The sequence below is a fragment of the Triticum dicoccoides genome, chromosome 2A (assembly GCF_002162155.2).
Source record: "Triticum dicoccoides isolate Atlit2015 ecotype Zavitan chromosome 2A, WEW_v2.0, whole genome shotgun sequence".
NCBI lineage: Eukaryota > Viridiplantae > Streptophyta > Magnoliopsida > Poales > Poaceae > Triticum > Triticum dicoccoides.
Genome location: NC_041382.1, coordinates 56,308,991 through 56,329,845, shown reverse-complemented (window position 1 = coordinate 56,329,845; position 20,855 = coordinate 56,308,991). Strand labels below are relative to the sequence as shown.

The following is a 20,855-nucleotide window of genomic DNA, read 5'->3' as shown; positions in this document are numbered from 1 at the left end:
ACTTGGGGATGCCACTCTTAACTCTTAACCATTTATTTTTTACGGATAAGTTTTACCTATGGTTGTGACTAGTTTTGTGAATTTTGTAAGCCTAATGTAGTTATTCGGTGCTCATTGCATATGTAATACTACCTCCGTTCCACAATGTAGTGCATATTACGTTTTTCAAAAGTCATACGTGGTTATCTTTGACCAAATTTATGGAATAAACTATTGACATCTAAAATACCAAATATATAAATACAAAAGTATACTTTATGATGAATCTAATGAACCTAATTTTGTACTGTGGATGTTGATATTTGTTCTATAAACGTGGTCAAACATAGATATATTTGACTTTTAGAAAACAAAATATGTACTACATTTTGGAAGGCAGGGAGTATTTTGACATGCCCATCTGTGATTTCCTTTCAAGGTTGACACTCCTGTTATGCAGTTTCCTGTCATTAATATTATTATACATGAGTATATCTTGAGAAACATTTAGACCACCTATCTAGGAGTATCTTTGGAAGTGCTTCCAGAGTGAACTAAAGAACAAAATGGAAATAACAATCACATTAAGCTTGAAATTTCCACTTAGCTGTATCACTCGATTTATACAGTAATAGAGCTCGAGGCTTCCAGTGATATTTCTTTGTGAGTACATTTTATTGTTAATTTTAGCTTTAATGGTCCATCTAAAAACATGTACAGGTTGAAGTTACAGATGCTGCCCTCCTTGCCCTTATTGAAAATTACTGCCGAGAAGCAGGAGTGCGGAACCTTCAAAAGCAGATTGAGAAAATTTACCGGAAGGTACGCAACATGGCAACAGAGTGCCAACCTAATTATCTTTGAACTGTTAGTTTGTTGAAGCAAGGATGGGTTGTCTATACTCAATACCATGTAAAGAAAAGGAGGGCGACAAACCTGTTGTAATTCTGTGCACTTGAAATTAGTGTTTGTAGCAATACAAAATAGGAACATCATGACATGTGCATTGTTTTTGGTGTCTGCTTAATCTTGATTAAAGTTACTTGTTCCCGCATTACTGGCACAGTGTACTGGCAATCAGACTATCTAGTAGTTCTTCTATAATGAGTAATTGAGTATAACTTTATCCTCGTACATACTTTACATACCATGTGACCTGTCTTTGCAGATAGCTCTGCAGCTTGTCCGCCAAGGGGTATCAAATGAGCCAGCCCTAGAGGCTGTGATTGTCACAGCAAGCGTAGAACCTACTGATGATGGTAGTGCAACAATCGTGAAAGATGAGAAGTTGAATGATCCCGCCGTCAAAGATCCCGAGGAAGCTAAGGAACCATCTCTGAAAGAAACTCTTGTAACTGAGCCAGTTCTATCAACCGACACATTGAGCACACCAGAGGTAGTATGACCATCATGGATTCCATTGTGTTTCTTATAGATAAAATGTGAATAGCTTGATCCTGAATATGGTGCTCTACTGCGCAAACCCAATCATATACATGGTATTTTATGTGCTGCTGATTAACTTACCTGATGATAATTGGCCAGATCTGAGACAAGCAATGCAGCAGAGTAAACTAGTATGTTTCATAGGATATTCTTGACTCTTGATGAAATTAATGTATTGATGTTTCGTCATTTTTTTAATAAATACTGGATACAACTGTTGCTCCCCATGCCCTGGCTACCGTGGTGGATGCAAATGTTAGCTAATTAACAGATGTTTAAATTTCTAACTGACTTGACAATGTATATAGATAGTCTATGCTGAGGGGAGTTTTTTTTCGAGCGAGAATATTGCTGAGGAGAGTTGGTAATGATTGTAAGTTATAGCTGAAATCGTAATGAATTTACTAAGTGCTGATTCTGTAGGGCAACAAGGACACAGACGGAGTAAAGGAGGAGGCAGCAGACAAGGCAGTTAAGAAGGTACTAATTGATTCATCAAACCTTGACGATTTTGTCGGGAAACCTGTATTCCATGCTGAGCGTATATATGAGCAAACTCCTGTTGGAGTGGTCATGGGTTTAGCTTGGACTTCTATGGGTGGTTCTACTTTGTACATTGAAACAACAAAAGTGGAGGAAGGAGAAGGAAAAGGTGCACTTGTGATGACGGGGCAGCTTGGAGATGTCATGAAAGAGAGTGCTCAGATTGCTCACACAGTCAGTAGAGCTATACTGCGAGATAGAGAGCCAGATAATCAATTCTTTGCAAACTCAAAGTTGCACTTGCATGTTCCTGCAGGGGCCACCCCTAAGGATGGCCCTAGTGCTGGATGTACCATGATCACATCAATGTTGTCCTTGGCTATGGGAAAACCTGCCAGGAAGGACTTAGCAATGACTGGTGAAGTAACATTGACTGGAAGAATCCTCCCAATCGGCGGGGTATGTTTCCTCTACTCCTTTCTCAAACTTGGTTTGTTGAATCCCTCTGTTGGTTACACACATGCAGTCTTTCTCAAACAAGGGAACTTTGTTTATTCACCAGAACATCAATTGATTTCATTGCTGTGATGTTTACATCTTGAGGCATTTCATCTTTAATTGTTCATGTTGACATTTACAGTTAGTGCTTGATCTGCAAACAACAATACATGTCATATCTGATGAATTGTATACCATGCATTCTTGTAGTCCTCAAAATCATCTCGCATGCATTTTACATACTCCAGTCTCTAGAAAAGATAGATCATCCTGTTATCATACTGTCATGACCACTAATTGATCTTTGGTGCATGCTTTCCTGTGTGCAAGCACTTTCACCCTGACGTATTTATTATATTTAATCCTGAAAACAGGTAAAAGAGAAGGCCATTGCTGCCAGGCGAAGCTCGATAAAGACGATCATATTTCCAGCAGCAAACAAAAGGGATTTCGATGAGCTTGCTGCTAACGTAAAGGAGGGTCTCGAGGTTCACTTTGTTGACACATACAGTGAAATATACAAGATAGCCTTCCAGAACGAGACAGAAACAAGCTAGCAAGCAATTCAAACAGAGTATTCAGATTGCGCGAGGTCTTTGGGGCAAGACTGAATACTGAACGAAGTTTGCAGCTAGGCCATTCTTTGCAAGATCAGGAGTAACTTTTTGTTGTAATGATTGTTTTTTCCTAGTGCCCCATGTGACAATATGTTTTAAGGAAATTTTGACGAGAATGTCCGTAGCTAGATAGCTGAGGAGCCATGTCAAATAAGAAAAATTAGAGGTTTGTTACAAACCCAAGAATGTACAAGTTTTGCCTTTTCTTTAATGATTTTACGATTGTTTTATTATGGACTTTGTTGGCATCTTCAAAGTCTGTTTATTTCTTTCCTTATATTCTCCAATAGACACCGCAGGTGTACACCTTGAGATATGCTCTTGTGCACACACATACATCTGCAGCTGCTTTGAGATGTGCAGATAAAGTCGTGTTTTTATTAGTTAAAGAGCTTTTATTGTTTACATAAATCAGCATACAAGGAAATACGGTATCAGTTCAGGCAAATACATTCGCAGCCAATGAAAAGATGCACATTACCTCCATCTTAGACGCGCCATTTAATGAGCCAGTTTTGTGGCAGCAACTGCAAGCATGAACGAAACACAATCCAGATAAAGTGAGCCGTGTGGATCGTAAAGAATGCAAGTGACCGAAGATCTGTGTTCCTACTCCACGCGTTTTTTTTTCTTTCTACTATATTCTACTAATAAATAATATAGCGCCACCACACTCGCCTGACCAAACGGCGAGTATAACGGAAGAAACATCGTGAGACGCACGGTGCATGGGTCGCCGCGCCGCCGCGCCGTGACCGTCCAGCCATTGACGATGTTGGTAGCGGAGCAGCTGGCTCGCTCCTGTCGATAGATCAGGTTCACACCGAACCCTCGATGGTTTTAAAATCTCTCGCCGGATCCACGCCAACTGAACCTCGCAACCGCCAGCGTTTTTATACCCGCCGTCGCCTTCCCTCCTCCTCGGCCAAAAGACATCAGCCACACTTCGCAGGAGCCGCCGCCGCCATGGGCAACCTGGTGTCGGCGAGCGCGGGCGGCGGCAAGATCGTGCTGCCGGACGGGAGCGTCAGGGCGCTGTGCGAGCCCGTGTCCGTGGCCGAGCTCATGGTGGAGCACCCGCGCCACTTCGTCGTGGACGCGCGCCTCGCGGTGGCCAGCGTCGACAAGGTCGCCGCGCTGCCGGCCGACCACCTGCTGGACGGTGCAGGTGCCGGGGTGTACGTCGTGCTCCCGGCCACCCAGGGCAGGGTCTCCGCCGACGAGGCCCGGCGAGCGCTCACGGCATCGCGGCTGCTTGCGCGGTGCCGGTCGATGCCGCGCACAGGAGCAGCGGGACGAGGCTGCGCCGTTGCTTGGCGGGCCCGGCGACCACCAGCCGGAGTTCCTGAGCCAGGAACTGACGCGCGGCGGGCCTTGGAAGCCCAGCTTGAGGACGATCGAAGAGCGCGTGCTGCCGAGGAAGGTGCCTCACTGGCTCTTCTGACGCCGATCGACTCGTGCAACTGCAAACGGATGTGATCTTGTTTAAAAATAAAAATTGGCATGTGATTAGAGACTTTTTCTGAACCGATTTGGTGCTGCATATATGTATATATATATATACATGGCAAAAGAGCGGAGATCTTACATACATGAACAACTCGGTACGCCGGCCCGTGATACTGTTCTAATAAGTTACAATTCCAGAAACAGAATGGATTGCAGAATTGTTCAGCAAAACTGAACGGCTACTACATTGCAGAATAGGACCCCTCGCGGTGCGCCTGCCAGGCGAAACTCGTCAAGCTTGGTTCGCTTTACTAGCGATGGCGGAGGCGTACTCGGAGATCGTTTGGTCAGGCGACTGCCTGAGATGCACGATGATGGGGAGCAGCTCGGATGACCGCAGGAAGAGCCTGCACACGGTGTGGTCGCACATCTTGCGCAGCGCGAAGAGCACGATTCTTAGTGGGGATTCGGTTAGAGCATCCTTTCTGCTGGGGCTCAGAGCAACCGCGGAGTAGCTGCTGACCATCTTCAGTAGGGCCTGCGCATGAATAAGTCGAGGGATGAGAGTGTCTGATGAGCATCACAAAGAACAACTGTTGAAGAAATTGAGAATCGACAATTTACCACTGAATAGACGACCAAAGCATTTGGTTAGTTTTGTTGACACATGGTACGAATAAATATATTTCAATTTTTAAATGTATATCTGATCCATTCAACTTCTTAAAAATGATGTCAGAATACGGTAGAACTCAATGGAACGAAGCAATAGCAGATTTGCCACTTTTGCTAACACTGAGATGACAATAATTGACTTATGCGGTTATAGCCCATTACTAGCTGAGTGAAGCGTTTTGCTCAGCCTCCATGGAGCCCTTTTCTTTGAAACATTCAAAAATCACATTTCAAGTAAAATTTCATGAGAAAATACATTGACTCCCAAGCTACACAAAAAAGTGAAAATCGTCGGTTTTATATAAGGCAGAGTGTTGTGTAGACACTGTTCACTATTTTCAAAATCACCAATTTGTCTTTTTTGTGTAGCTCGCATGTCAATGTATTTCTTCATGAATATTTGCACACATGCAGTATACATCCGTATGATACTGTGGAATTTTTTTCAGTATTTTTGAAACATTGAATCATTTTTGCTGAATTTATCAAGACAACACGGGCAGTATTTTTGAAACATTGAATCATTTTTGCTGAATTTTTCAAGACAAAACGGGCTTCATGGAGCCCGAGCACCAAAAGGCATTGCTGTTTAGTAGCTTCACCATGTATCAAGAAAAAGAATCTACGAAGTATGGATGACGTTTTCCTCCCTTTACGCTAAAAGTAAAAAATACAAGGAGAAGACATGACATGACAGAACATGAATCATGAGCAGTACGCAAAGGGTGGCAAACCTGAATTGCGCCTTGGGATACAATGTCTCCACAGAGTACGTCAGAGTTCCTGACTAGATTACTCAGGGCCCCTGCAGCATTGCCTTTGGTTTTATCTTCCTCAGGAGCAAGAAGTAGCTTAGTGAGCTGAGGTATAGATCGTCTGAGTTCTTCATACAGCTTGTCATTGTGATAAGCAGCATTGCCTACCTGAAATAGCAACAGCTAAATTAGGTTCCAAAATCAATCACGAAAACATTAACAGGGTTGAGGATTATCATCTCAGTATGAAGATAAAAATACAACAATCAGAAGCCAGTTTACAAACTTACAGCAAAACATGCAAACTTCCGCGTCCGCTTGTCAGGGTCAGAACACCTGTCAACTACAAGCTCAATCACCTTATTTGCTGCCTGTTCCCAGATAACATGGTTAAACATCCCTTCCATAAATTTTAATCTGCAAATAAATAGATAACTAAATCCTGTCTTACAAATGGACCATAGAAGTAGGGACTGTGTCGGCACATGTTGCCAATGGCACTGCAAGCTTTTGCTCTTATATCGGGGTCCTCATTTGATAGAAAGTTCTTCAAATATTCAACCATGCCTGCCTTGTTGATGGGCTCGTAGAAGTCCTGGGCAATAGCGTAACTCGTGTCACTATGCATATCCAACAAAGTTTTGATATCTCAACGTGATTTCTTTGTGCAACCAAGACATGAGCAAAGAGGCCAACAAAAGACAAACCTTTGACATGCGTGCAAGATCAGAAATTATCATGAGGAAGTCGAGCAAAGTCTCCTTAGCAAGAGGACCTTTGAGTAGCTTTGCTACTCTAGAAGGATTGAGAAGGCCTTCTCTTAGAAGCTGCAACGCAAGTGGACGGTAGCCCACCATTTTGGCCACAATGGCCAAGGGCCTTGATATGTCTTCCATATTGAGATAATCAAGACAGCGAAGTATACAACCAGGAACACCAACCTGAAAAGGAAAGGGACGAGAAAGGTTATGGAAATGAATACTTATGAATAAGAACAAGTTCAAAGTCAGTTAGTCAGACCTCTAGGAGAACTTGAAAGTATTGAGGCATATTATGCTCTATAGTTTTGAGCATTTCCTTGTTCTCAGTACCAATTCTTCCCCCAGGGGATCCAATGTTGAGGAGAAAACCACTATTGATGGATGCTGATGTTGATGGCATGTTTGGAGAACTCTGCACTGCGACAAATGGAAATGCCAAAATATCAACAACTGAATTTATCAGTTCCCGTACTCCCTTTTTCCCACCACCAAGACCAGTCCAAGCTGCCAAAACCTTGAGGTGCATATCAGACAGCATGTCAGTCAACAGCTTTAGATGTTCCCTTTTATACAAAATTTCACGGAAAACGCCACCAGGAAGGCATTGAGATAAAGCTGAAAGAGTCCAGGCAACTCCCAACGGTGACAATCCACTGCGGTGTGTTGAAACTTCTTTCCCATCAGAAGGCTCCCTTGAGAAACCATCGGTAAGCAAACGAATTAGGAGCTGTGGGATACCAACTGAGCAGGCTTGTTCGACAGCCAATGGTCCACCCCATTTCAATCTAGTTTCCAACAGCCCGATACTCCCATCACGAAGGCCAAACAGATTCAGTAAACCAGCATTATATCTGCAAAGTTCCTCACTTCCATCAGATAGCCATAGCTTCAGCAATGTGTGCAGTGTTGCCATACGAGGAAACAAAGCAAGGGCAGTTTCACATAAGGAAGATCTGGTTTGCCCTCCATTTTCAAGTGAAATAAGCGTTGACAGTGCAAGTGTTGCAGCTGCACAGTGTGGCTGCAGGCAACTCTTCACTGTATCATCGGCTGAAGAGAGGTGCGCAAGAACAGAAAGCCGGGACCGCTGTTTCTTGTGGGAACTTGTTAAAATAATTGATGCTGAAGATTTCCCCTCCGACTTCAGACACGCTGCTATTGTTGCCAATGCAAGACAACAGTGCACTACAAGGGCATGAGGATTGGATAGTTTGCATTTCTGATTACTGTTCTGCTTCGACTCCTTGTTCAAATATGAGCCACACAGTGACAGCAGTGAAAACATATCAGATACAATTGTCCCATCTCCACCATATTCTATTTCATTGGCCTCCGGTGATGAATTCATTGGACCACACATAATAGCACAGAAAGACAGATTCAGCAGGCAGGCCCTAGCAATGAGCTGAAAAGCAACATTTAGAAAAATATAATAAACTCAACTATCATAAGTTAGAATTAAGTTACACTTTCAATGTACAAAAATATAATAAGCTCAAACATCAATAGTTCTTGGTGTAAAAGGGATAATCAACTGACAACCTTAAGCTTTTTAATTTCTATAATTTGGGTATATTGCATTAACTAAAAATATAACAGCAGAGTATAACCTCCATCAATGTGAATATACTAAATGTACTTTCTTTAATGGAAAGCCAGGCTCATATTGGTTTCTTTGTTACTCAATGTACAAGATAACCAGAAGTACAGAATCTGAAGTCTCAGAATGTAGCGTAGTGGAATCATATGAGATAAAAACGGCAGGTGAGGCTGCTTGTGAGTTTGCCCGCGAGTTGATGAAATCAGAGATAGCAATGGGGTACAAAGTTGTAGTTAACTGGAAACAGTGCAAAGAGGTGAAGAACAAATTGTGTTTGAGTTAGAACCCAAATATTCACCTTATATTATTAGCATACAAAAAGGATAACTGATCGTACTCAAAAGAATCCTATGGAAAGACTTATTTGCCCAAGCATGAAAGAATTACCTGAAGAGAAGCATGAATAGCTGACTCTAAACCATTATGCAAGCAGTGGTAAACTGCAATCTGCATTGGCCGTGAAGCCAGAAATGATTTGACAAATATGTTTATCAGACTGCTGGAGTTTGAATCTGGTAATGAATCTTGCTCTTGCATTTTACCATCCAACTTTGAGTGACCTTGTCGCCATGAGCTAGCTAATGGAAATGAAAAATTGTGTGCGCCAAGGGACACAATGTCAACAGCATGAGCAAGATACCAGATGGCCTTGCATGCCTCACATGCTGCTGGTACCATGTTCGTAGAACCTGATATTATGTCTGAACCTGAAGCTATCAGACACTCACACAAGAGTTCTAGTAGCTGTGACTTCCTTGCATGATCTATAATGTTGATGAGGCTTTCTTCAACTGGATTTGGACTCTCAGAAGAGATGCTCGCTTTCAACACAGAGATAACCCTAGATAACATCAGAGCAAGACATGCAGTTGACTCGCGAGATATTCGTCCAGATGGATCAACAGTGGAAACCAGAATCTGCAGATCAAAACTCTTAGCTAGTCAAGACAAAAGAAAAAAAATTAGACAATAGAGCCTGAAGTGAGTGGCAAAGTGTGACCTGTGAATAAAGATCACACAGAGAGGACCAGTGTCTGCCATAAGAATTTAGCACAGCACCTTCACTTGTATCAAGTAGCTTCCGTGCTATAGCTAGACACTGCCAACAGAAGCATTGTTTAATAATGTCAATTATATCATCAAATACATCTCAACAGTTACTTGTACTTTTCCAAAACTAATATTAGCACAGCCTGCTCTTCATATATGTCAAAAGAACGATGAGTTTTCCTTTGGTAGCACTTCTATTTCACATGGCAAAGTCAATAATATTTCAAGTGAATATGAATCTGCAAGATGTCTGGTGTGAATACCTTCACTGCAAGGCTGTAAGCGCCTGAAAGCTTCATTCTGATAATGAGACTTGTAAGCTCGAGAAATAGGCAGATGATGTCATCAATTGCCGCACAAGAGTGATAAGACCCAGCTTCAATTAGATTTTTAACAATTCTGAGAGACTGATTTGCACCATCAATATTCAGTTCCCTGCAAAGTTGACCAAGCATAAATTGTAGTTAGAATGACAAAGTGATTTTTACTCTGAATGAATAATTGCCAGTTATACAGTGCAATCTCCTAATTCAAATAATCTATTCAATAGACAATCTCAATGTTTAAATCCTTATAGAGTGGAACCTATCACCAAAATGATATCAAATTTGTGTAACAAATACATGAAGAAGAGATAGGATGCATACAATCACATATACAAGTATAAACACTGTTCTTCAGATAATAACAACCATATTGCACAAGTTTGCCATTATCATTCTTTATTTTTTCTACAGTAGAAACAATAACTTGAATAGCTCATGTTAAATGTAAAAGCATAAGCTACAAATCTACCTCGGGGAACTAGGAGGATTCCTCAACCAATTTTTTATGGGACTGAGGATAGTCGACAGCACTGCACTATCTCCAATAATGCTGCTAGCACCATTCACTGTTTGTGAAGCTTTTTCCAGCTTATCTAAAGCTGTACACTCTGCAATGCGATAAACAAGTCGGTGCTGGTTAGTACGTTTGTAAACGATTAAACATAAAGTGAAGCATCAACAAGTTATTAAACCTTAAGAGGCTATTGCTTCTACTGGTGACCGTTCCAGGAGGGGTCCGATGATTCAAGATATTAAGACATCGATTGATGTTGCTTCTACTGGATGTGCATGTACACAAGATAAAGAGAGAGATTGTAATAAAGGATGATGGTTTGTTCAATTAGCTAGAAAGGATTATGTGGGTGGTTTGTGGAATGTGCATGTACCGTCATGTACTTTACCACTCTGCATGAACGGATCATTCGTAGTCAATAACTAATATAATCTCTCTTCCTAGAGAGCTCAATATTATGACTAAGAACTAGTGTAGTGACTTAAATCAGTCCAGTACTGTCCTTCTTCTCAAAGGCATATACCCCTTGTACCCTATGCATTGGCCCGTTAACCAACCAATTAGCAATACAAGACTAGTTATCTCCCCTGCCTTATCATCATTGACTGAAAGGTCAACTACATTCAGGATAACTATTTTATACCATTAATATCTCATGAACTGTGAAGAACAACTTCTAATCCCAACAGATGGCAATTACTGGCATATGGTAGATTCAGTTCACAAACATCTAGAGAGGTCAAAATTACTGCCATAATAAATATAAATATTAGAAGCAATTAGAACTGGTGTTTGGAGGAAAACATGCCTGATGGAGCATCAGAAATAGCACCAGGAGATGAACCATGATGATCATCGGTAGTTGATGTAGGGCCATCTTTTTTACTGCTTTTTTGTTTATCGTGATCATGTTCTGTATTGTTAGCAGCATTTTTACCTGCCAAACATTTGTGTAAGTTTAAGTTAACATCAAGAACTCCAAATGCTTAAGAGTGAGAACATGTTTAGCATTAAAAACATTTACTTGGTGGTTCAGCAGGGTTTCTTGATGTTTGAATTTCATCAGCCTTCCGTGTGGCATCAGATCTTTTCACTTCAAAAGGTGTGGACTGAGTGTCCTAGGAAAATGATAGAGAAAAATGATTAGCTTCAGGATACAAGTCCGTGGTATGCAAATATGTGACTTGTTATTTCTAGAATCCATTTTTTAGAAGAAATAATTCAAGGCACTTACAGCTACTAAATCCATTGAATCATCTTTAACAAACGGATGCTCCAACAATGCTGGCCAGCTTAGTCTACTTTGAGGCAACTGCTAACACCATACAGCATTAGCAAAGAAAAGGAGGAATAAATAAATTCAATTACTGTGCTCTAGTAGAAAAAAGTGTCAGTTAGGACCTTGTTTAGTAAACCCTTTAAGAAGCTCTTAAAGTTTGCACTCATATTATCTGGATATTTTACAGGATCCTGCCATGACACAGAGAGAGCATATGTTAAAAAAAATCAGTGACAAAATTCAAATAGCAGATATTTGAAACAAGCAGTAACAGACCAACCTTGACAATGTGTCGTATAAGTGCATAGACTGAATTTGTATAAAAGGGAGGTTGACCAACAAATAGTTCATATCTGACCATCAGTGACAAAAGTTAGCTTGATGAATGATGAGAGTAAATAGAGTGATAGACTATCAAACGCAAAGTGGAAGCCAAGTATAACTGTGTGCTACAATGATAAGTACCTCAAAGCAAGCAAGCTGGGTTCTAAGAAAAATATTCTTTGCAAAAAGGGTAAAACCAATACACTTGCTACAGAAAGTCATAATTAAGCATACCAACAAAGCAACAAGATGAGCTATTCATGATTAAATTAGGTATCGCCCTCTGGATAAAGTAAAGTATATAAGAAATGAGGGTGGAATTACATAGCCAGTAGTGTTCGGAATTTGTAAATAAAAAGTTACATCACCTGATGAAACTAGCTCATGCATCAAACTTGCATGGGATTGATATTATAGTGAAACTAAACAAATAAATTGTTCTTCATACCATGCTTGCACTAGAGCAAGTCTGGACTGAGAGTTGTATTTTGTTTGTTTACTTATCCCTAAAGCATGTTTGCAGTATAACTGTAATTCCAAACATGCTCTAGCTCACGCATTATTAGAATGATATCATGGAATACAGGTCACACAAAAAGAAACTCAGCAGTAGAATACAGAGATAACAAGATATTTTTGGAAGAGAGAAGAAGAAGAATTTACATACAAGATGACCCCAAGGGACCATAGATCTGCCGTGTGATTATAAGGTTGTTCCCTCACAAGTTCTGGAGCCATATATAATGGTGTTCCTGGGTGAGAGAAACATGCTTAGTGAAATGGATGACTGGCAAAGGGGGAGCTAAGTCATCATGAAATACTTGGAAAACATCCATATAAGTATCATATTATGCCACAATAAGCTAAGTAAGAATCAACAAGGACATGCTCGACTAGAAGCGATCATCATCATCTTAAATAAGCTAAGTAAGAATGTAGGGACTAGGGAGTATTAAGTCAAATCTGAAATTTAATGCAAACCCCAGATAAATTCATTCTCGATAAAATTTAATGCTAACACAAACACACATTTATGTTAGAAATGTAACATGTCAGTGGTCATGACCAGTAGCTAATACAAGTCCAGACAAATGGATTTTACAAGATCCAAAGTTACTTACACGATAATGAATGAAACATACCAACAGAGGCATACATGAAGGAAATGATTTTGTAAGAAAACCGGCTAGCATGCAAAGATGAAAGGTACCTTTTATAGAGCGTAGCACAACAGTATTGGCTGACATGGCACGAGCAAACCCAAAATCACAAAGCTGTGAATACGGCAGGAAAACCTCAATCAGAATCATAGTTCAAAAAAGCGCTAGGCGTAAATTGTGCGTTTTGCCACCGCCTTGCGCTTTACTGACCAAAGCGTATGCTTATGCGCAATTATGCGCAGATTAAGCATAGTTATGCGCAATGCATTTTGCCAACGCCTAGAGCCTAGGCGTGCTTAAGCGCTCACTTAGGCGCGCCTTTTTAAACTATGATCAGAATTCAAACTATAATAATGTAAATCTCTAATGGATCATAAGTACTATAACTAGAACAGTAAAGAATGCAGAAAGTGTCATAAATGACGATAATTGAATCTGTCTCATGTCATCAGTTAGGTGTTTGTCGTGAGGATTGTAGTTACTGAGATAAATACTTCTTTTTAGCAGAGTAAAAAGACACAACTAGCCAACATCATACTGAAAGAAGCATAACTGTGACACAGGTGTTTTACATCGAAAGAAACATGTACTTATGCCAAAATCAAAAATACTTCTCATGATGGTCTAAAACTATTAACTGTACACAGATATGAAATAGAATATACCTTCACAATAGATCCTTTTCCAATAAGGATGTTCTGGGGTTTCATATCCCGATGGATAATACGATTAGAGTGCAAGTAATGGAGTGCTTTTACCTGAAATGAGGGCACAAGCTCAAACCATGAAGGCAAATGGGTTCTAAACTGGTTTTGTGCATAAGGAACCAGAAAAAGGTAAGTGTGTACCAGCTGCTTAGCAATAGCTTGAACTTGTTCTTCTGGGAGGCATTTATCATCCTCGAGCACCTCAAATAGCTCTCCCTGAAATGGGCGTTAGCCCATTGATACTAAAATTTAGCCAATCCAAGTCCATTGAAAGCAATCATTGGTGTAAAGCACAATGTGACTAGAAAAAAAGTACTTGTGTACCTGAGCAAATTCTGTGACGACACAAAACTCCTGTGGGGTTTCAAACGCATCAATCATTTCAATTATATTCTCGTGTTTGAGTTTCCTCAGAATCTACAGAATCATTGAGATGGTAAAGTGAGATAAGAAACACCATATAGCGAGCTAACAAATACAACTATAGAGGGAACTATTGTAAGCTTCTAGCAATATGGTGATTGCGTGTTCCATACATGATACATCTCATGACTCTCCCACAGCAGATTAAACAAACAAATGCCAGCGACATTTGGGATTGTCGAAGGTGTTGCATGCCTTGGTTTAGATTCAGTAGACCGACGGTATCACCATGACTCTCAAACTGAGGCCATCCCCCATGACGAACTGGAAACCACCCCACCCCAAAACATACAATTGGAGGAAGTTTGAGCTTACCCTCACATCCTCACAAAAACTAACAATTGTCGTGTGGCATCCCCAAGCAAGGAATCAAGGATGTGATTTGCAGGCACAGATAAATTGCCACAGGCAGGAACCCTGAATCTCTACGGATGTTGATCTGAATTAGAAAAAACTAGCAGCAGCAGCAGAGCACTTGCCTCGATCTCCTGCCTTAGGTTGTGGATGTCCTTGTTGCTCTTCCCATGCTTAAGGATAAACTTCATGGCAACCGTCTGCATCAAATTCAGACAGGAGATGGAATCAAACTTTATATATTGGGGAAAAACGCGGACAAATCGGTCACTCCTCCGTTGGCACCACCGGAGCGCGGTAGAGGGGAGGGAGGGGTTTGATGCGAACCTGTCGGCTGTACTTGCGCCTGCCCTTGTACACCTTCCCGAAGGACCCCTCCCCGACGAGCTCGACCACGTGGTAGTCCTCCACCCCCATCTCCCGCTAGTCGCGCGCGCAAAACCCTAGCCGCAATCCACGCTTCAGTCAGGGGGGAAAACGTCGAGCGCCAAACGCGACCCGAATTCGAGCCGCGCGCCCAAGGGGAGCAGCAGAATCGAACTCACAGTGCACTGGCGGTGGATTCGCCGCTGTTGGAGCAGCGGAACCGGGACGGGGCGAAGCTCCCCGCCGGCCGAATCCAGTCGAGGTCGACGACGTGAGGCGCGGGGAGGGCCTGGGGCTTGGGGGCAAGTCAATCCGCGCGCGGCTCGACTTGGGGCCCGCTGTGCGAGCGTGCGTGGGAGCAGGACCCGGCCGCGTCCTCCGCCGTCGGCCGCCGGAGGGGGAGGAGGGGGCGAGTAGGGCGCAGGCGCCGCCGCCGCCGGCGATCTGGGTGGATGGGGGGTGGGGAACCGGAGGTCGCCTGATCTGCGCGGTGGCCGCTCCGCTCCGCGCCCGTGCACTGGCTTCGGGGTTGGGAGTTCGATTTGGAATTTCGAATGGCTTTTTCGTGAGGAGAAGGAAGAAAAGCGGCTGTGGGAGCTTAAATATTTTTCCCGCTCGCTGCGGAAAATCTCGCTCAGGTCAAAACGGCTATCTTGAGTATTTGGGCCGTAATGCCTAGAGGTTTTCTTCCACGTGTGTCATTAGCAGGCCTGTTTGACGCAAGAGTGTGCCATGGCAAGCGAAATGTGGCCCATGAGAGTTTCCACCAAACAACCCCAGGTACTTTTTTTCATTGATGAGAACCCAAGGTACAAACAAACTATCTCTATATCCCTCTGTATCTATATCTATATCTATATATGTATTTATATCTATATCAATATAAAAAAACGCAAAGAGGCAGATCCAATTAATCTCAGCCATCAGACCATGCCAATCCCATGAGCTATGTTGCTCCAACAGTGGGAGTTCAACATGTCTAGCATTCAATTAATATCATGCCGGATATCAACGTATGGATTAATCACATAATTAATGCGTAATCGATATCCACCTAATATTAATCTGTAATTAATTTTCTCCCTAACATTAATGTGCATTGAACATACCATTTACTACCTCTCTCTCAGTTTACAAGACGTGTGCGTGCCTTTAGGTCGTCAATTTGACCAACCTAATATAAATCATATATTACAAAAAATATACCAATATAAACTTTAGATGTTCTATTTTCAAACCGTATAATTTTTGTGTTATATAGTTTATATTAAGGTGATAAAATTGACCACCTAGATATACGCGTAGGACTTGTAAACTGAAATGGAGGTAGTACTAGTTTGGATAAAGCGCAATTCCGAAATCACTAGTTAAGGGAGTACCCCCTTGCAAAGGTCACTCCCGCTTTCTCTGGTGATAACAAATGACGCGTTGCATGTGCTTCGCTTGTCGCAACCTATGAGTATTGTGTTCCTTTTGTAGATTCTTTTTTTCAAAATGTTTTATCGCTCGAACCATGTGTCCAAATCATAAATTATTTTCACCGTTGCGTTCCAGTGTCAAGATCTTCGAAACTAGATCACTTGTCAATAGATTTAGATGAACTTATAAAAAAACAAAAACAAAAAAAGTAAACCATAAAAACCGAAAGATAAAGAAAGGAAAACCGGAAGCACAACCGTGCTTCACACGGAAGCACATTTTTTGTTTCACTTTTCCTAGAAGAACGCAAAAAACACAACTATGTATTTCACTTTTCGGAAAGCACAGGTTGTGCTTCACGCGATGCACAACTGTGATTTTCACTTTTTCACGTGGAAGCGCAATTGTGCTTCATTAGGAAACATACTGTGTTTTTCAAATTGTGTGCTTCACAAGGGGAAAACCCCAAAAAACATTTTTCCCCTGAGGAAACTTAAGAAAAATCAAGCAAATTTTGAAAAGCCAAAAGACAAGAGAAAAGTCCAAAAACGTGTGCAGACAATATATAAAAAAAGTGCTACCACGAGTGCATCCAACGCGCAACATGCGGCAACAGCTGGGCCACCACTTGATAGCTGGATGAGCATCCCGAGCACAAGGGGTATCCTTTGGATAGTTGTTCCCACACAATTTGTATTCATCCACGCAATCCCTCTACAATGTTTTTTTGTTGTCCCCTCTGTTTACATTTTTATTCCTTATTTTTATTCTATTTTTCATTTATGTATTTACTTTCTTTATATTTCTATGTTTTTATTCTTAATTTTGTGCCCTGTTTTACGTTTCTACATTTTTCCTAAAAACAACTCAAAGTTAATTAAGCATATACGGACGTTTGAATTGCATTTTTAAACATGTACAAAATTCAATACTTGATTATATTTTTAATAAACAATGAACATTTCTCAAATAATAAATGAATATCTTATTTCAAATATATGGACCTTTAATAGTCCAAAAAATAATATATGGACCTATATATTTGGTACATGAAACACTTATTTTTTTTCGTATATATGATTTTTGTCATTCAAAATCTTAATTTTCACAATAGTTTTTCAAAACAATTAATAAAATACTTAAAATAGAAATAGTATGAATTTTATTGGGTTGTGTTAGTGCTAGGCCCGTATAGGGGCCTTTAAGTTATTAGCCTGACTATGTGTCTTATAAGGCGTTGAATTGCGAAAGTACCCTTCTGAGTTCGAGCTCAAATAAGTTTGAATGAATAGTAAAATAAAAAAACTTCTGATTTTTTTTTGTTTTACTTTGACAAATGTTCTAAGTGTTTGCAAATTTTTATCATGAGATCACATGCGTGGAAGGCTTGGCAAAAAAAAAATCACTGCTCCAGAATTCTTTCAAAGCTAAGGGAGCCGGTTTGAATGCGGTAGAAAATCGTCAAGTCTCTCCAGCATTGAATAGACGTGGAGATTGAGTAGCGCTCTCGGCCGACGAGTCAGTTCAATACCGGCTCCAAAGAGAGGTTGCACCCGCTCTGGACTGGCATGGATGCGGTGTTGGCGCTCTGGAGCGGTGCTAACCGTCATGGATGCACTGCAACTGCTTCGTGCGGGAGAGGTTTTGGGTGGGTCGGGGGTACCGGATCCGCACGTGGCAGCAGTTCAGACGCCCGCAAAGGCTCCCTGGTTTGTGTCTGGTTTGTGGGATTTTGGTCATCCAGACGAGTCCACGGACCAATGGATAGCTGCTACCGCGTTAGATGACAAATTGTGTCCGGATGTGTTGCAAGCGTTTTGAGGGTTCGTATTAAAGATGCCCTTAGTTACATACCGGTAAAGTGGTAAGTACCGGCTAGTGAAAACTTTAGAGACCGTTGTCCCGTGGAAGACCAAGACATGTGCCCTTATTTGTGAGTCCCGGATTCTTTTTCCTCGTATGAAGGATGGATTTGGGTGCATGGACGTCAAGGTGCACGCACGCCACATGAAAGCACGAGAGAAGAGACAAAAGCCGTCGTCCGAGAGAAAAACAGCGCAGGCAGGCAGGCCAGGCAAATTTAATAATTTGCCATTCCTTACCTCTCCTTTCATAATTTGCCCCCCTGAGAATGACAGATGAGGTCTGGGCCTGCCCGTCATTGAGACAATGGATAGCAAATTGTGAAAGAGAGAGGTAAGAGGTGGCAAATTATCAAATCATCCGGCAGGCAGGTAGTAGCAAACAAATCGACTAATTATTAGCACCGCCGTCGCACTACGGTTTGGTTTGCGGCTGACGTACGTACGTCGACCCTTGTTCCCCCCTTCAAAATATACGCATGCATTGGACGCCGAGACGTACGACAAAAACAAGCAGGCGGGCGTACGTGCGTGTGCCGGCCGCTCGGCCGCTCATGCACGCACGCACAACCTGAAGCCAAGACTGAAGCGACCGAGCAAGTAATATAACTCAGACGCTCCTCTCCGAGACCATTGCTATGCCGACAGGAGCAAATCATGCTGGTTTCTCCCTTTTCTTTTTGGCGTATACGCAGCCAGGACGGCAGGAAGCAGTCCGTGACACACACAAAAAAACGGCAGCAGAGAGTCGTGGCACAAGCATGTCCGTCCTTTCGTGCGTGCAAGTGCAACGCTGCCGCAACTTGCAAGCGATGCGTGTGTGTCCCCAGCCAGCCATGCAAATTGCAAGGTGAAAACGGAGGGAGAAAGGGACACACGAGCGACGAGTCCACGCGATCCGCCGCCTTGGATATGGAAGAACATTTGAAAGCAGACAAGGCAGGGGGAAACCGAGAGGGGGACAATTGGCTGAGATGCGAGGCCAGTCGGCCATGCGGCAGAGAGCGGCGCGCAAGGCAGGCACCATCGATGGAGACTCGAGAGTCTCTGATGGCTAGGGAATCGAAGGCAGGGATCAGACAGGCCGCAAGGAAACAAACGCTTCCAACTCGGAGGCTCTTGTCCGAATCCAAGCAAGGAATACGGCCGGCCGTGCCGATGACATGCGGGGCCAGGCTCTGCTTTTCTTTGTCAATAAAAGAAGGCACCGCATGTGCATGGTGGCGATTTTTCAGCGCTCGCTCGGCCGACCTCGTGCCTATCCGCCACACAGTTTTTGCAAGCTTTAACGAGTTGACAAGCTATGTTTGTTTGCATGTGTGTCCTCGGGTGTTCGACTGATTCTGCTCAGTTGCGGGCTGCCAAGTTCTTGTCATGCATGGGCTCCCTACCCGAACCGCAGTATACATATAGCTATGTATACTGTGCAACATCATGTTTTTTCTTGACGCATCATCATCACGCGTATCGTGCGTGAACGGTTGGACGTACTCACGTGCATCTCGGCCGATTGTGTATTTTCTTATCTTACATAAACATATAAAAAATGCAGCCAGCCTGCACGCATACATGGAGTATGATATGCCACGAAGGGCGGCTCCTTTTGCATTGTGGTTGCGGGACAAGCGGCACTACAAAATCAGGGGTCATGTCTCCCGTGCAGCAGCGATCTCAGAGTATCTACAGCCTGGATCTTTCAAACCCTCTCTCATGCGTCCGCGGACACATCTGGCTAGTGATCAGAGAGGAGAGAAAGAAAAAATGACCCAACTGGATCCCTTGTATCGTCCCTATATGTCTGGCCTGTCCGCGAACCCTCGTATCCATCTCAAATGTAAGGAGGATATAAGGGTTCGCGGACGCGTGTGGTCAGTCCGAACCGCACCGGGATCGCACATGCGGTTCTTCCATGTATGTCGTGTCTCGTGTGTTGTGTATATACAATACATATAGGACGTGTTTGGTTGTCTGCATTTGGTCCAGCCTGACCTGCATAGGAAGAACTTGGCCCGTTTGATTGCCTGCGTTTACTGTGCGGCGCGCATGCCATGGAACTAAAAGCACGTCCATGCCAGGCCCAGAGGAAACGCCTGAATCGGTAGTAGCTCGCGAGCCTGACTCGGGCGAGGCAGGGAGGGCGACGCGCTTCTCTCCTCATGCGACCAGGAAGATGGCCCGAGCTCGCCCGCGTCGCCGAAAAATCGCTGGCAGGATTTCGGCTCACCCCCCGCCGAGTCCACCCCTATTTAGCCCCCTCCCTCACCGCCCCAACTCCCGCCACCATTCTCCCTCCATTCGAGCTTTCCCGCCAACGCGCATCGGCACCGACGAGCAGGTAAGTGGCGCATCTTCATCGGCCGGCGGTCCACGGCGTCGACGCTCCTTCACCGGCCGGCGTTGATCTTCTACGACCGCCCCCCCTCGTCCTCGAGCTGCAGCCATGGCCTCTGTGAGTTCAATCCCCCTTTCTCTCTGTTCCTTCTAGCTAGATCTGAGCTGCAGCTAGAGTTTGAACTAGATGCATGGTTGATTAGTGGTCTGATCTGTGAGCTCATATGGTTGATTGTTATGCTGCGGTTGCAATTTGTGGTAGGGCTAGATGTTCAAGCATGTAGTATGCTAGATTAGTAGTAGAGTTTGGAGTTGAACCTTGTGCTTGTGTTGATTCGTGCTTAGATCCGTGATTTGTAGCTATTGATGGTCCATTTGTAGCATGTTATTTGTTGTAGATGTATGTTTGTGCTCATAGATTGTCCGGTATGTTTAGTATGATAGCGATGAACCATGTGCTTAGTATGATAGTGATGA

The 20,855-nt window shown here is 42.9% G+C and overlaps 2 protein-coding genes and 1 pseudogene across 2 annotated transcripts in view; 2 read left to right on the top strand and 1 right to left on the bottom strand.

The window, feature by feature from the left end:
- Positions 1-3,256, top strand: part of LOC119353186 (lon protease homolog, mitochondrial-like) — a 10,437-nt gene extending 7,181 nt beyond the window's left edge. Inside the window, exons 17-20 of the mRNA XM_037619773.1 lie at positions 700-801; positions 1,148-1,375; positions 1,849-2,367; positions 2,781-3,256. Coding sequence (XP_037475670.1) covers positions 700-801; positions 1,148-1,375; positions 1,849-2,367; positions 2,781-2,963 — 1,032 coding nt within the window. The 3' untranslated portion in view covers positions 2,964-3,256. The remainder of the gene's footprint in view (positions 1-699; positions 802-1,147; positions 1,376-1,848; positions 2,368-2,780) is intronic.
- A 547-nt stretch (positions 3,257-3,803) lies between these two features.
- Positions 3,804-4,593, top strand: LOC119353185 (annotated as a pseudogene).
- On the bottom strand, positions 4,573-15,317 carry LOC119353183 (serine/threonine-protein kinase TIO-like). Its single transcript, XM_037619772.1, has 23 exons — positions 14,946-15,317; positions 14,728-14,843; positions 14,526-14,600; positions 13,948-14,040; positions 13,765-13,839; positions 13,582-13,674; positions 12,967-13,030; positions 12,424-12,508; positions 11,713-11,785; positions 11,555-11,623; positions 11,388-11,465; positions 11,178-11,271; positions 10,962-11,090; positions 10,109-10,247; positions 9,577-9,748; positions 9,264-9,362; positions 8,651-9,181; positions 6,923-8,068; positions 6,610-6,843; positions 6,354-6,497; positions 6,193-6,273; positions 5,882-6,070; positions 4,573-5,010 (listed from the first exon to the last, which is right to left on the bottom strand). The coding sequence occupies exons 2-23, from the start codon at positions 14,815-14,817 to the stop codon at positions 4,765-4,767; spliced, it is 3,999 nt and encodes a 1,332-aa protein (XP_037475669.1). The 5' UTR covers positions 14,818-14,843; positions 14,946-15,317; the 3' UTR covers positions 4,573-4,764.
- Between the last annotated feature and the right edge of the window lie 5,538 nt (positions 15,318-20,855).